At 37.7% G+C, this 15930-nt stretch overlaps 1 protein-coding gene across 2 annotated transcripts in view; it reads left to right on the top strand.

The window, feature by feature from the left end:
* QSER1 (glutamine and serine rich 1) overlaps positions 1-15930 on the top strand; it is a 47006-nt gene that overhangs the window by 12230 nt on the left and 18846 nt on the right. Inside the window, exons 2-4 of one of the 2 annotated variants that reach the window (XM_049820418.1) lie at positions 5759-5871; positions 7160-7324; positions 10668-14375. In XM_049820418.1, the coding sequence (XP_049676375.1) occupies positions 5759-5871; positions 7160-7324; positions 10668-14375 (3986 nt within the window). Of the gene's footprint in view, positions 1-5758; positions 5872-7159; positions 7325-8507; positions 8575-10667; positions 14376-15930 lie in introns of those variants that run through there. The other variant, XM_049820419.1, reaches the window with a different exon arrangement.

Raw genomic sequence — 15930 nt, 5'->3', positions numbered from 1 at the left:
CGCATTTAAGTAGCAACTTTCTAGGCAAATGTCTCCATCCTTTATGATTCTGCTTTCTTAGAGTTATTGCTTTTTTAAAATACAAGATCAAACCCATTTTTTGATTAAATATATCTACCTATAACATTGCTTTTAAATTTTAATTTTATTCTGAGCTGTAGATAAGCCCTAGATGCTAAATCACGTTCTAGTTAGACTGCAGCAAACGGCGGTGAACTCAGTTGCTGTTAGAAGGGGCGGCTGAAGCACATGCTGGCTAAGAGGTCACTTACCCTCAATTTCATCTGTATTAAATTGACATAATGTTTGCAAGTAATACTCTTACATTCTGACTCCATGGGATGCTGTGAATAAAGGCAAATTAGCAAAGATAAATATTTAAGCAAAATATTAAATATTATATCTAACGTTAAAACAGTTATGAACCTGCCAACAGATAATGCAAGCTGGAATTGTATTTTACATGTTTAAAACCAAATATAGTGGAAAAAGAGAGATGTAAGCTGTATATCAGTTTATATATTTTCTATTTATAACAGTATTTTTAGTATTTAGAAATATGTTTGTCGTTTTTATGGTGTTCGGATCTTAAGTGGCTTTGCTTTCAGCCTCTGACTGGAACTCGCTATTGCATGGCTAAGGAGCTGGTTGAGGAGAGACTCCTTTGCCAAGTGTCAGAGCTTTGGGGTGGAGGGGGAAATTTGAGTAGTATTTCCCCTATTTCACATATATCTCAAGTCAGATAAAATGCAAAGTGTGAGTTTTAAGGTATTTCCTTGTCAGTTCGAGGCTATCGCTGTATTTTTAATTTCCTTTTGGGTGATTTATTTAGAAGTGGACCATATACCTAGGCATCTTCCCGCAGGAGTCAGGAAGCCTCTCTTGTTTTCAGTGAGGTCGAACAGGCTGCCCAAAGACGAAATCAAATCGTTTCCCTCTACCTCAAATCTGATCGCCTGTATGGCATGTGCTGCGTTGTTGCCTTTTGTTTTGTTGGGTTTGGTGGTTTTTGGATCTCAGGCTTGTTAGCCTGCGCGGGAGCCCGAGGTTGGGGTGCTGAGGCTTCCCCTCTTGGGGTGGTGGGAGCACGGGGCCTTCTCATTTCTCCTGCAGTCAGGAGTTTCCTGTGCAAATACTTGTCTTGTAGGTGTCCGGTTTCACTTTGAGCACGGCCTGCACCGTTGGAATACTTTGAAAATGCTCTTTGATTTAATGTGGCTTTTTAGCAATTTTCCTTTGTGTCGGAGGAAGAAGTTGCAAGTGCCTAAGAGTGAAAGAACAAGGTATTGCACCCAGAAGAATCCTTTACTGCTTAAAAGTTCAGGTCTGTTTTTCCTGTAGGCATTATATGTTTCCCTAGAACTTGAATAATTGCTGTTACTAAACTTAAAAAAAACCCAAACAACAAAAAAACCCAAACCAAACTCCAACAACAACAACAAAAACCCCAAACCAACAACTTAAAAATTGCTAAGCTTTAATGAAAATTGATCTAGAAAACAAAGTAGACAGATGAAAATTCCCTCTTTCCATGTAATGATACTTTATGTATTAAGTAAAGTAAGATACTTGTTTAAAGTGGGTTTGTTTCTGTATTTCATTCTGTATGGATGCCTAGGAGACCAAGCTTATTTGAAGAAAATGAGAGAATTAAAAATAAAGCCTTAATTATATGTCCAGTGATTATTGCAACTAAATTTTGTTTTCTTGTAAAAGTGATGCTTCCATTTGAGTTTGAAATTAAGAAACACATCTACCACTTCTGTAAAATGCAGACCAGATAATTGTGTTGGCAGGTGAGGAGGGTGATGAGTGCAATGTAATCCAATAACCCTTTGCAGTTGGAGACTGAAATTCATACGAACTGTTAGATTGAAGAATACGGTGGAAATTAATTATCATAAGAATAGCAATATAAACAGGTATGTGAAGAGTTGATTCAGGAAGGACTTAATATGGGCTAACAAAAAGGAATTGTAAATCAAGGTTGAGGTATTTTAGTAACAATTGAGTGCAAACACTATACATTTTCTTCCACAAGTTTTACTGGAGAGGTAATAATCTTCTATTAGCCCAGCTGATATAGCTGGAAAAAACATATTAATATTTGAGTCATTTCACTTTCATTGTCATAAGGATTTTCTTATTGCATCCTTACAGCAATGTCAAATAATGATGGCTCTTTATAAGACATCTCTAAAAGAACACTTAAATATTATATTAAAATTGAATGGACCTTTTCAATGAAAAATACCTCAGAGGGAACTGTTTTCAAAATTTGTATGTCAATTTTGTGTTACTTTCTAGCAGTAATCACTTCATTGTGCAGTTCATTACGCCAGTAGAAGTGAGAAATCACTGTGATATATCAGCGATAAGGGGGAGGTGGTTTTGGAACCCTGTATAGCAACTACTGATAACAAACAAAAAAGTACCAAGTAATGTGAATGTTTCTTCAGTAACTAATCTGACATTTCAGTACAAGTGAGAACTCATGTGGAATTTTAACAAACTTCGAAACCAGAGTACAAAAGGGTAGATACCCATAATGTTATTTGCCATGCTTAACGTATTTTTGATATGCGAATTACATGCTGTATAAGTTCCTCTGTTTAAAAGCTAAATTTTATAAAAAGAAACCCTAAGGCAGTAATCTTCTTTCAGATTGCTGTGCTTGTGTTTAGGATAAGCTTATGTAAACTGAAGGCATATATGCAGGGTTTTTGAGATAAGAATCTACATTCCAGCAACTAGTAATTATACAATAAACAATTAACTGTTCTAATAAATACAATGTTTTTATTGAAAGGCAGATTCATTTTTGAGGTTGCGGTTGCATTAACTATGACCTGGGAGTTTGTATGGGGGTGGGGTGGGGGGGGGGGGGAAGGCATCGTATACTTTGAGTGTTCTTATGATGTTCATAATTAGTAGAATTTTGATATTCTAGTAATTAACAAGGTTTTTGAGAGCCTAAGACTAAAGGTTATGTTGTATGCCAGTCTTAATTCCAGCATCCTCTGTGTTACAAAGTCTTTGTCCAACTTTCTTTTACAAGTTGCTGTTATCATTCGGAGTGTTCTGCCTATGTCTACAAGCCTGTGTGTTAGGCTGTCTTGTAGTCTTTGTGTATACTGTACCTTTCCTTTACAAAAATGGTGTTTATTGTAAGGGAGTGAAGAGGGGGTAATGATCCATAATCTTCACCAAACAACCAGAGTACACATTTCAAATAAAAATAAAAAAAACCAACAACAAAAAAAAAAACCCCTACAGCAAACTAGTTTTTCAACTTCCCAAGTTTTCAGGTGGTTAATTTAAAGTAAAGTTCATCCAATATGACCTTTTACTGTTACAGTGTAAGAGGAGGAATGATGCAATATTACCTGATGTAATCTGTATTGGTTTTTGTGGGTCTCGCCTCATCTGGAAGGATTTTTGCTGCCAAGTGTAGGCCCGCTTGCCTAGAACACCACTACAAGGCCAAACATGCCCCTCGACCTGAAAATACCTGAAACAGGAAAAGGAAGATGTTCCACTGTATGAGAGATATATGTAGTATGACTTTATAGTTTGCCTTTTAAATGTGTATGAAAGGAAAGTCAGCATCACATATTTATGTATAGGTAAATGCTTTAAGAAAACTTGACAGTAAAGCTAAGTAAAACCTATTACACATGGAAAATTTTCACAAGATCAGCATTTGTGTTGCTGAAGATAATTCTTGCTAACAATGCATGTGCTAGCATGGTTCAGTTTAGAAACTTTTTAAAAAAAAAAAAACAAAAAAACAAAAAAACAACTGAAGAAAACAACATGTGTCCTAAATGCTATGTTTCTTCTAGCTATGCAAGTTTGTTCAAATAAACCAAACCACCTTAACTTTAAAATTTGTCTTGTGAAAATATTGGCATTTAAATGGCTTTATTACATGCATCGTGTTTTATGTGCAGAACACAATTGTAATATTTTTGTCTGGAAATACTAAACATTTTTTATGCTGTAAATCAAAAAGTAACTTAGTGTCATGAAATCATGCCTGCCAGTTGTCCATAGTAATGCTGCAAATCATTAGATTTCAGTCAGCATGCAATAGAAATCAGTTGCTGATACATAGTGTTGAACTGCACAAATATCTGTCCTCTACAACACAAGCACATTGATGTGCAGACTCTGAATTGAGGTTTGGTGATTCTCTAAATGGTAATTATTGCTGTGAAAGGTGTTAAAGTGCTAGACAGTGAGTGCAACTGAGAAAAGCAGTAGCTGTGGTTGGTTTTTTTCAAAGGATTTTAGTTCGTTCTTTAGGCTTGTGCCTTAATCTGGCACGCTGACTATAGGAGCATTGCTATACTATAAGCAGCTGAAATGGAAAATAATATCCCCTGTTAGTGCATCTCAGGCACAGAAGTTGATCTGGAAGTCTAAAATGTTATGTCTCTTGCAGACAGGCTTTTGCTGGTTCATAATGTGTGGAGTTCACAGTGCTCTTACAGGCTTGTCAGATCTCCACTGCCTCCTCTTGTCTTAATGAAAATGAAGCAAATCCAGTAATGTTGCCAGTTTTTATATTATTTGGTGACTTCTATAAAAGTTTCCCATGATGTCATGATTCCTGGCATCAAGTGTTCAATTTTTCCCTTATGCAGAGCGACTGCCCCCTCATCCCAGGGGATGAAAGAGGATAAGGGAAGTCTCCCTTACAGCAGTCAGCAGGGAGGGCTGTGGGTTTTGCCATTGGGGTTTTTTTGGCATGTCCTTACAATTGAATTTTGAACTTAAAGCAATCTCACGTGCACTAAAGTAAGTAGCAGCTACCTATAAACTTAATGTCCGAAAGGGGAGAAGAGAAGAAGATAAATGGTTACTTGGTTATGCGGGCTTTCATTTTTTCCATTTGACAGGCGCTGCACAGATCTGAATCTGTGGAAGCTTGAAAGTTTTGGGATTTTGTTTTGCTTCCCCCTCCTTTTTCTGCCTTTTAAGTTGGAAATCGTTGGCACTTTTGGCAGTTTCCTAACGTTACTTGTTGTTTAGATCGCGTTTATTTTCTGCATTATTGCTTTTGTATGGGCCCAAACACTATATTTTCAGTTTGCTTTCCATTAAGCCTGATTAAAACATCGTGTTAATTTAGATGACTCATTTCAAAATGTTAAAAAAAAACTGTGGATCATTGACTTGTATTTAATGCTAGGAGGTCTGAAGACTGAGAGTTGTCACTTGCTAGTGCTCTCACTGTCAATTTTGTTAGAATTGTACTAAAATTAACAAAATCTTTAAAAAACTATTGCTCCTGCAGCTTCCTAGTTATTTCAGCCTTTGTATTAAATGTGGTCCTGTAAGTTTTAATGGAATCAGAAGCTGTGATGTTAAAGTGGGCATGTATTTGTAGTCATGTGCTTTGCAGACTTTATATCAGTAAATCATTATGAAAAATTTCTATCCAGTGTTTCTTACAGTTGAACTAGGAAGACCTCTGTCTTTCTAACCTAGTCCTTTGTAGACTTTTCTCTGATCAACTTCAATTTTTGCAAGGTTGGTTGGTTCCCCCCCGCCTTGGCTTGTTAGGTTTTGTAGTACTTTTTTTATCTGCTTAACATTTTTAGCGATGTCCTAGCACAACCACATCTGTCAGATCTTGGGCTTGTGTTCTCTTTTATTTCTGCAACTTTTTGGTTTGTGGTTGGGATTTCATAGTTGTACTTTGTCTCTATAGCTGTATATTTTTGTTAATAATGTTTAATTTCTTCCTTAGCTTAAGCTATGGAGGAGGACACTCATCACATTCAGAAACAGATCTTCTTCACAGACAGACATACACAGCTTCTCATCAGGTTCCTGGATACTCTACTACGCACCATCCTACTGGTAACTGTCCATATCATGAGAATACAGCTTAAATAGCTAAAGAAAAACAAACAAACAAACAACAACCTGTTATGTAATTTAGATTCAAGTTGGATTAATTTTATAATCGGAGGGAGTTTGTCTTGCAGGTGGTGGCAAGTGGTATTAGAAAAGCTGAGTTTGTAGTAGAAAGTTAACAATCAGTTGTTAGCTTTTATCAAAATGTCATAAGTAGAAAGAAAAATATAAGAGGGGGCTTATGCTCAGTTACTTACTGTTGGTTCTTAAAGAAACTGCATTTATTCTTTAAAATACAGCTTTTCAGGATTTGGCCTATGCATAAGGGCCAAACATGAACTATGCCTCAAAGCCAGCTGCAGGAATCATGCCAGTTCTTTTAAAATAAAGCAAATAGCAAAACTAATTCAAGTTGGAACACACTGTTGCTAGTACTTACATGTGCAAATTAAGACATAGTGCTGGGGGAAAGTGAAAATTTACTTTAAATGTAGTAGCAGGTTAGACTATGTTAACATCTGTATCAGGATCTGTCTGTGATCCTGATAATATAGTGTCGCAATGTCAGGAGAAGACAGGGCATGACCTCTTCACACTCGCTTTGCAACCCAGTTTCTAAGGAAAGATATTTGAGCTAATGTGCTGGCTGCAATCTGCAGTCTTTTGGCCAGGTCCTCAATCGGGACGATGGAGGGTCAGAACTGCAGGGAATGTTTCAGCGTGCAGATCCTGCAGTCTTGATATAATCTCAGTTACTCAAAACTTTGCATCTCTCCAGTGCTTCCCATTGAGCCCCCTGCCATTGAAAGGTGTAAGCAATAGGGAACACACAAAGGTGTTTGCTGAAACAGAGAATGCAACCAAAACCCCTTGCCTTGTGCCAGTCCTACAGAGAAGATGAAACTGCTACAAGCTGCCCAAAGGAGGAGAAGGTTGATACAGAAAAGTGCAGAAGGAATTCTGAACGTTTAAACAGTTCATGTGAAAAAATAGGACAGTGAATCTTCAGATGAAGGGAGAATTTTATTGGTGTACCTAAATACCATTTTTAAGCATCATATTTGACATACATTTAAAAATAGATTTTAAAATGTATACTCAAGTTCCAGTTTACAGTTGCAACACTGTAAAACAGTTAAACACTGAAAAAAATCAATGTACTTTAATATTTTTCATGTGTCATAGGTTCTTTTTAGTGAATTACAAATGTATATCCCTGTTATTTGATTGAGCTTCTCGTAAGTTCATCTGAATTGTCTGTTTTGTTTCATTTCCCTCCACCCTCATCTAGGTCTTTCAGGAATATTTGATACCAGTATGCACAGTGCTGGAAGTAACACTAAGGAAACTTCTTCAGTTATGAATTTTCTCTCTGCTATTGAGTCTCGTACCGCTCAGGCAGTCTCTTCAGGATCTACCCTTTTACCACAATTCAGGGCTCCTTCCTGGCAGACAGGTGAAAAATTTCTCTTGAAATAAAATTTTGTCATGATTATATTGAATGTTTGGGAGAATTTGAAACAAAAATATCCTGACTAACTGAAAAGGCTACATGTCTTCTACCTCTTTTCCATCTTGGTATTTAAAAATCTCAAAATCAATGAAATTATATTAGCAGAAGAATTATATTAGAACAATTATATGAACACAAGTTCTAATTGTTTAGAAGGAATTTAGATGTATAGGATATTATTTTGTCTAATGAGTCAGATTTATTCTCCAACTTTGTTTCGAATTAGTCTCACTAACACCATAAGCATATTCAGGTAGACTACCTGTACACCTTAGCAGATCTTTCATTCTCAAACTCTGTTCCCTGTCATAGTTATTCTGTGATATTACTATTAAAAGTCTAGCCCCTTTGTACACAGAAGTAATGAGCAAGGTGTTCTCAAAAAGAAGGTCTGAGGTGCATGTCGCATAGAAATAAGTGATCTAATTTACAAATAAACATGCTGTCTTTTTTGGCAGACTGTCTGCCTTCTATAAACCTCTCCCATCTGTCAAGCCTTCTGTGCAGAGCAGGAAACTTTGCATATTTTGAGCTTGCTGTAGACAGCCACACCAAGATAAGTGTTGCTACTGCATCTGTGGGTAGCTTCAAGTTATGGTTAAGCTTACGTAGTAATTATGCAGCTGTGCAGTAAATCAGATCTATTCACTCATCTGACAGAAAAAGTTTGGGTGTTTTTTTTTTCCCTTTGGTGGAGTGGTTTTCCACTGTATCAGCAAGCGGATCTGTGTCTCAGTGCAGCTGTATGATCACTGGTTCTGATTTAGGGAGGAGGCATAAGGTAGGAAGAGGGAAGAGTTGAACAATCCTTTTGTTGACAGTTTGCACTTGGTCTGTTAAGTGTAATGTGCAGCTGCATTCCATGAAGAGCTACTGAAAAAGTTGAGAAGAGAGAATGTGGCTTTTTATTCATCATGAACAAAAGCAGATATGTGGGAGCACAGATGACGCGCACTGTTAGTCTGTCAAAAAATCTTAATATAAATCAGTGGTGTTTAGAGTTTTGATGACCCATCCTCACATCAGATTGTCAGCTGGGAAGAAATCTTTTTTTCTCTTCGTCCTAGCATTTTCTCCATTGCAGCCTGCCTAACAGTGAATTGTGAAGAATGGGGAGACATGCTGTGGGTCGGGTTTGATGTTGATACCAGTGATTGAGAGACTTCTCAGTACTCAATACTAAGAACTCATCAGTAAGCCCATTTTCAATATTACCAGTTCTCTGAGCTTTCTGTTGTCCTTTAATACTTCTGCTGCTTTTCTGTATCCCTCAGTCCTCCCAACTGTCTTTTGAGAGCTTTGTCTTCTACAAACTTTTTTTGATGAGGGAAAACAAGCATTCTTCGCTCTTCAGGGTGACCTTTCTTTAGAAGTGTTTTTTACTTTGGGTTTTTCTCCAAAGCCTGCAACTGCTGATTTTGGGGGGGAAAACAGGAATAGTGTGTTTCTTGTATTGTCCTACCAAGTCTTCCTTTGATATGTGGGATGTGTTATCAGTGTTCTGATTGCTTAGGGTAGTGGGTGGTGTCGGTGCACACAACTCGCTACCTTTGCCATACATTTTGTCTGCTGCTCTACAAAAGTGAAATATAAAACTCAGCAGTTCTGCCAGAATAGTGCTTCTGTGACTTGTTTGGTTTAACAAATTACCTGTGTAATAGGAAGGCTTTAATTTATGGAAGAGAAGGGAAAAATACAGGTTAGATGAGAAATGAACATCTGCAGTTAAAATAGGTATATATTCTTCCCCTTCTTTGATGCTTCCGGGTGCCCCTACCTTTGTGTTAGCGGTAGGAATTAGTAAAAGAGAACCCAGTTGTACATGATGTTGCAGTTTTTTAGAATAGTAAAAAAAAAAAAAAAAAAAAAAGGCATTAAAACACTGCTGATACTTTGTTACTCAGAAAGACCTTATTGTTGACTAAGGAAGAATACCGTGGCAGTCCTTCAGTATCACATCTCTTCATATCAGTTTGTCTTGAACTGGAAGGGAGAAACAAAGACTCTTTCACAGCTTCATCTGAAACTTCCAAAGCAATTGTATGATTAAGTTGCGATCAGTTTAACATGTCTTCATGTATTTTAAAATGAAAATAGATTTTTTTTTTTTTTAAACTGAAGTATTTCTCTCAGAACAAGCTTTATTTACTGAGAGTTTTTTTTATTTATTCTTAAATGATCTGAAGCTAAAAGCTGTTTCAAGTATCCAGGAAGAACTGAAAAAAGTCAAATTATACCAGTGATTTTTATTTTTTTCTGATTTACATACTGTTGTAAATTTCCCAGTGGAAATTATTCTTTTACAGATTCCTTTACAAGAAGTTTAAGCCTCTCTGAGAATAAACTCATCTTCTTTGCTTTTATTCATAGATTTCGGAAATAGTACACAAACTTCACCAGTACCTGCAAGCTAAAGCGTGAAAAGCACTGAATGATATGGATCACTGCTGTAAGCCCCAAAGCTTGCAAGGGAATTTCACACTCCTATTTCAGTTGGAATAGTATATTCTGTTGAGAAATCTTGTTTAAGCCAGGATGTCATACCAATGTCCGGATGCAAATAAGTAATATTATACCTTTCAGTTGGATAGTTGGTATTGCACTGTGCAGATAGTTGCTGTCTGTGGATATTTTGGACTCTCACTTTAGAAAGCATACAAATCATAGTTATTCTTTGTATTGAAAGTCAAAGCCCTTCTTTAAGAAACTTATATTGCAAAGTGTATAGGCTGTTAGCTATTTCACTGTGAGCTCTGAAATGTTTCACATAAAGTGAGTTATAAAAGTATTGGTGAGGGTAAATGCAGGAGATGGAATTGCTTCTTTACCTGTGTATGTATTACAGTTGGTAAGGTGTAATTTTGCCTTTTTACTGTATATTATAGGTGTCCTGGGCTTTTGATCAGTTGTCCTCTACTATGAACCTCTTTTTAAACTGAAATAGAAACTAATAAAGAGCCTTCAGTTTCAAAGCAGAATTAGTCCTGTACAATTTTTTTATCCACAATTTGCATTTTAAGGATATGAGTTTTTTCCCTTGGCCATTCACTATAGGTATAGAATTTGGAATTCTTAAAAAACCCTGCACTTACAGTTTGAAACTTACCTACAATAAGTGCCTCCCTTTATATGTTTTTTGTTGAAAAGGGTGGTGGTTCTAAAGAAGGCTACATTTGTAAATGCTGTAAGATCTTACAATTAAATGAGTTATAGAAATGCAGTGTTGTAACTTGTAAAGCTCCCTTATGCTCTTTTTCCCTTCTTGTTTTGTTTTTGTTTTTTCCAGGTATGCATTCCTCAACAGCCACAGAACTATTTGTTACTGGAGCTTTGCCAACCTCTGGAACATTTCCACCAACATCTGCTTTATCAGCATATCAGCATCCCAACACTTTCAGCAGTAGAAACTTTGCTACTACCCCTTCTCTTACTCTTCAAGATACTACTTTCAGTGCTACATCAAATGGTCTCTTAACTACCCATGATCCTTTATTACAGATTAAAACATCGCAGGGCACTGTTCCAACTGCTTTGACATTTGAGCGCCTAGGCAGTTCTGTTTTAAGTACCAGTATACCACCTCAGTCATCAACATATCGTTCTGCTCAAGAATCTGCACCCCATCTTCTGCAACCTCAATTTAGTTTGTTGCCTTCAACCCTTGGAGGAGCTCAGCAGGTTTCTCAGGCATATAGCACATCTGTCTTTACTGGTTCCACTGCTTCTATCGATAGAGCACTTCAGCGAGAATGTAGTGTTATTAAACACCATCAGCGGCCTTCAAGTACTCAGTCTGTTCAGGCTCAACTGACTGTTTCACAGCATTCCTTACACAGCTATTTAACGAGTACAAGTGGAGTTAATTTTCAGGATACATCTAGGCACTCAGCATTATCTTGCAGTCCAGTTGGAGATGTTACTCAGGTGAGCAATGGAGGACCACAGCAGAAGACTTCTCAAGTCACAGTGGAACTTGCTCAGTCGTACACATCTGCAATTCCATCACCTGGTTTTCCATCTGCTTCCACAGCAAAAGTGAAAAACTGTTCCACGAAGCAGCCTCCGAGGTCAACGAAGACCCCCAAACCTCAAAGTGTAGCTCCCACTGTGCAGACACAAAGCTATGCCAAAACTGCACAAAACCAGAGTTCTGTCATTACAGGCCAAGCACAGATCTATTCTACAGCACAGCTCCCAAGCCTCTTGTCAGTCAGCCAGTCCCAAAACTACGTTTCATCCCAGGCTCAGAATGTGCCACCTGTCAGTCACTCACAGGATTTCTCATCCAGCAAGGTTGAGAAGCTGCCCTCACTGTATAAAACGTTGACTTTTTCTGGGCAATCGCAGACTATTACTTCTGATAGTCAAACTCTAAGTTACTCCTCGGAGGAACAGGTATTGACTTCAGTTCCAAATGAAAACTACTCTGGGCAAACGAGGGAACTTTCTTCAGTCAGCCAATCTCAGAGCTACTCTTCTAGTCACTCTCAGGGTTTATCTCCAGTTAGCCAATCCCAAGTTAGTTTTTCATCTCAATCACAAGTTTTATCAGCTGTGAGTCCTTCAGAAAGCTATTCTTCAGGGCAGTCTTTAACATTAACATCACCTTCCCTTTCCTTTAATGCCTCTCCTCGGATACAAACTCTTCCAGCCTCAAGTCCTAATCAGAGCTATATTTCTTTACATTCTTCTCAGAACTCTCAGTCACAAGAATCCTCCTCTCCGCAGTCTCAAAAGTTTTTGCCATCTGTCCAGTCTCCTCCTTTTGCTTCCCCAGCTCATTCACAGACACTGCAGAACAACAGGCCTTCCTCAGAAGCAAAGTCATACGTTAAAAGGAAGTCTGACTCTAATTTGTATGCCTCATCAAAACAAGAGGAGGAATTATCAGTGCAGGATATGCAGGCATTGCAACAGCAAGCTACTCTTGAATCTTCCACTCAAAGGCTAACTGACGAGGAAATCAGTGCTCAGGATGCATCCTATAGGGTCTCGAAGGCAGATGACAGATACTCTCAAAGTGTAATCAGAAGTAACTCTCGTCTTGAAGATCAAGTTGTTGGACTTACTCTTCAAGGAACAAAAAAAGATGAAAGAATGGTCAATTCTGTGGAACAGCTTTCCCAACACATTGGCCATATCACTAGCCTAAGCCATGATATAAAAAAGACAGCTAATTTAATGCAAACAACACAAGTAACTGTAAGCGCTAAAGAACTAAACCAGCAACGTTCTCTTATGCATAAGGTACATGAAAGTAAAGCTCAAGAACAGCAAGGCCAAGTCATTAATACACCATCGCAGGTTCAACCTCATGCTTTAAGACATGGTCATCAGCTGTGTTTGCCCAGTGCACAGGTACTTCTGGAGTCAGCCTGTGACTTGCAGATTCTTCATCAGTCAATACTGCAGTCAGGTTTAGGACAAGCAAAGGCATCACCGCAAGTACAAAGAATACAGAGTCCTCAACAGGTGACACATCCATTCCTTCAGATGGATGGGCATATTATTCAAAGTAATGGGGGTCATTCTCAGCAACAGCTTCATACTCAGAATTCAGAAGTAATGAAAATGGATATTTCTGAGCCCTCAAAACCACTACAGCAGCATTTGACAACAAAAGATCATTTTACTCAGACAAATCAACATGATTCAAAAAATCAGTTTGTTTCTCTTAGTTCAATATGTTTCCCAGAATCTATACTTCTCAGTGATGAGAGGAATATATTATCCAACGTAGATGACATCTTAGCAGCAACAGCAGCAGCCTGTGGAGTGACACCATCTGATTTTGCCAAATCAGCTTCCAATGAAGAGGAAATCCAGTCTGTTGAAAATAAGGAGGAGTCTAAACCACAGTTCCGATCAATGGATGTAAGACATGTGTCTTCTGGTTTCAGTGCCTCACCTACTGTAGTTGGAAAGCCAGCAAGCATAAGTAATATTTCTCTGAACGGAGGCCAAATTACTATAAATCTTACACCAGTGTCAGCAATACAGACAAAACCTGTGAACCTTGATCAACAACACATTGAGACACCTGATCAAAACATACCAACAAGAATGACCTCTCCCACCCTTGGCCCTGGTCAAGAAGAGCAAGAACAAGGGGCTGTTCCAGTTAAGAAACAATCTAGCATCAGTCACGAATCTGAAGAAGATAATGATGCTTCTGCTGATGGCACACTGAATGCAAGAGACACAGAATTTGTTTCAAGTGGTAAGAGCCTAAGTGAAGAAAGTGCTGCTTCAGAGAATGATTTTAATATGGGTGGTGATGAAGGTACAGTAGCAGGTAACCAGTCAAAGGGTCCATTGCAGCCACTATCTGTGCCCCAAAGTGGAGATGGAACCATTAGTAGAACTGAAGAAGAATGCCAAGATTTAACTCAAGGGAACCTTCAGAAGAAAAAAAGCAAAGGAAAAAGCCAAAACAAAAATGCTGCAGAAGATGACAGTGCAATTCAGAAACAGGTGAAAAGAAGTGGACAGTGTAAACGTCAAAATTCAAGAGGAAATGACTCATGTTTGACATACTCTTCTCCTGTTTCTGAAAGTTGTTATGATACTTACCAACATCAGGAAAGAATGAGGCAAAAAATTAAAGAAGTTGAAGAAAAACAGCCTGAAGTCAAAACAGGATTTATTGCATCTTTTTTAGACTTTCTAAAATCTGGGCCTAGGCAACAGTTTTCAGCTCCAGCTGTACGAATGCCAAACAGGACTAGGCGACCGGTTACCCAGATAATTCGCGCCCCTTGCCTACAGTCCTCTGCAAAGCCTCAGCCAGCAGCAGCAGCACCTGTTGCTGCTGAGGTTAGTGGAGAAAGTCCAACCAAAAAAGTTGATGAAGAACTTAAGAAAAATTTAGAAACGTTGCCTTCATTTTCTTCTGATGAAGATGATTCTGTGGGGGGTAACCACGATCTTCAGAAGAGCATCTCTACTGCATTGTCAGCCCTGGATGATACATCTGATAGAAAGAACAAAGCAGGTAAAACAGTTACAAGTGCATATGTTGAAGGAGATTTCTGTAGCTGATGGGGAAAAAAATTAAAGAATTATTTTAGCTATCTTCAGTTCAGGTAAAGGTTTTGACTGGTTTTGGTTTTAATCACAGCCATAATTAAGCATTCTGTTCAAAAGGTGTGTTGACTGTGAACTAAACTAGTGTTTTCCACAGTTAGAAAACATGTAAATGAACTTTTTCATGCTACTTAAGTAGGACTCTTATTTTAGCCCAGAATTGGAATAATGTGTCTGTTCTCTTCCTCTCTGGCTTAGAATGCTAAATATGATTTTTACCTGGAAACCTCGACAAACCATCATGTCAGAGGTTTTAAATCTATTTTTAAAAAATTCTAGCAAGAGAACATATTAATAATTGCCGTCAGCAGAGGTTAATTTCTTCTTAGGGAGAGTTAAATGTGCACTTTCTGTGATGATAGTGTTGCACAGAATATGTTTATGAAAACAATTTTGCACTTGGAAACTGAGCAGTGGTTTGACTAGTCTGTCCAAGATGGGAGTCATTTGACTTTGATTTCAGCCATATTAATCAGCAGTGTTGTAGCTCTGTGTTGATACATTGCTAGCAAAAGAACAAAATTTGGAAAGGGTTGTTTTGGGCAGGGAGGGGCAGGCAGCAACCACTGATCATAGCAGTGAGTTTTCCACACACTTCTCGGTTTCACTTGTATTGCATCTACGGTGTACGTTGGCGTTCGTAGCTTTTAACCGATGCTGCTTGGTTTTGAAGTATTTTCAATATACAGTATATTTTTGCCTAGATAGACCTTTTCAACGAAGTTTGTTTTCTCTGATAAGCAATTAAAGACTATCCAGAAAATCACATAACTGTACTAATTCAAGAGAAGTATGATTACCTTCCAAAATAATCACAGGGAGAAAATGAAACATTTCTTAAACTCTTCTTGGGATCTACAACCCATAGGCTGATTCTTAACAAAATAGAATGAAGTAATTTTTTCTCTTTTTAGGTTAAAGGAAAGAGGGAGTTGTTTTCTTCTGTAGAGGTAACATGATTTACTGAAAAATACATAGCACAATTGAACTTAAATTGTGGTAGTCAGACCTAAAATAATGGAAAAAGATTGCAGAATACGTGATATATTAAACAATCTTCATCTTAATTACTGTTCTGTTTTCTTCTGTGGATTTTTCTATTAAATTATGTTAAGTTCACACATTTTGGAAAGGCCGTTACAGAAGATGAAGTTCCTCATGTGTCTTTCAGTTGCATATGTATTTTAAACATGTATTTTAAACAAGAAAGCAGTGACTTTTTTTTTTTTCCCAGAAAGCCAAAATGTGGACAGTACTATGGTGTAGGCCTTTTGCTGCAGCTTGTTAATTTTAATAAGCCGTGTTCTGTGTATGACTTCCTAAGGAAATATTTCAAAGTTTTTTTTGTTGGGTGGACATTTCCATTAGTGTTTTATTTGCAGTGATTTCTTTTACAATGTTATTGTATCTTCCTTATTACGCATAAGCATGTAATATTTATACCACCAATTTCTTGAATTCAC

Source organism: Accipiter gentilis, chromosome 17 (genome assembly GCF_929443795.1).
Source record: "Accipiter gentilis chromosome 17, bAccGen1.1, whole genome shotgun sequence".
NCBI classification, from domain to species: Eukaryota; Metazoa; Chordata; class Aves; order Accipitriformes; family Accipitridae; genus Astur; species Astur gentilis.
Note: the sequence above shows the minus strand (reverse complement) of the source record. Positions and strands in the feature narration are given on the sequence as shown.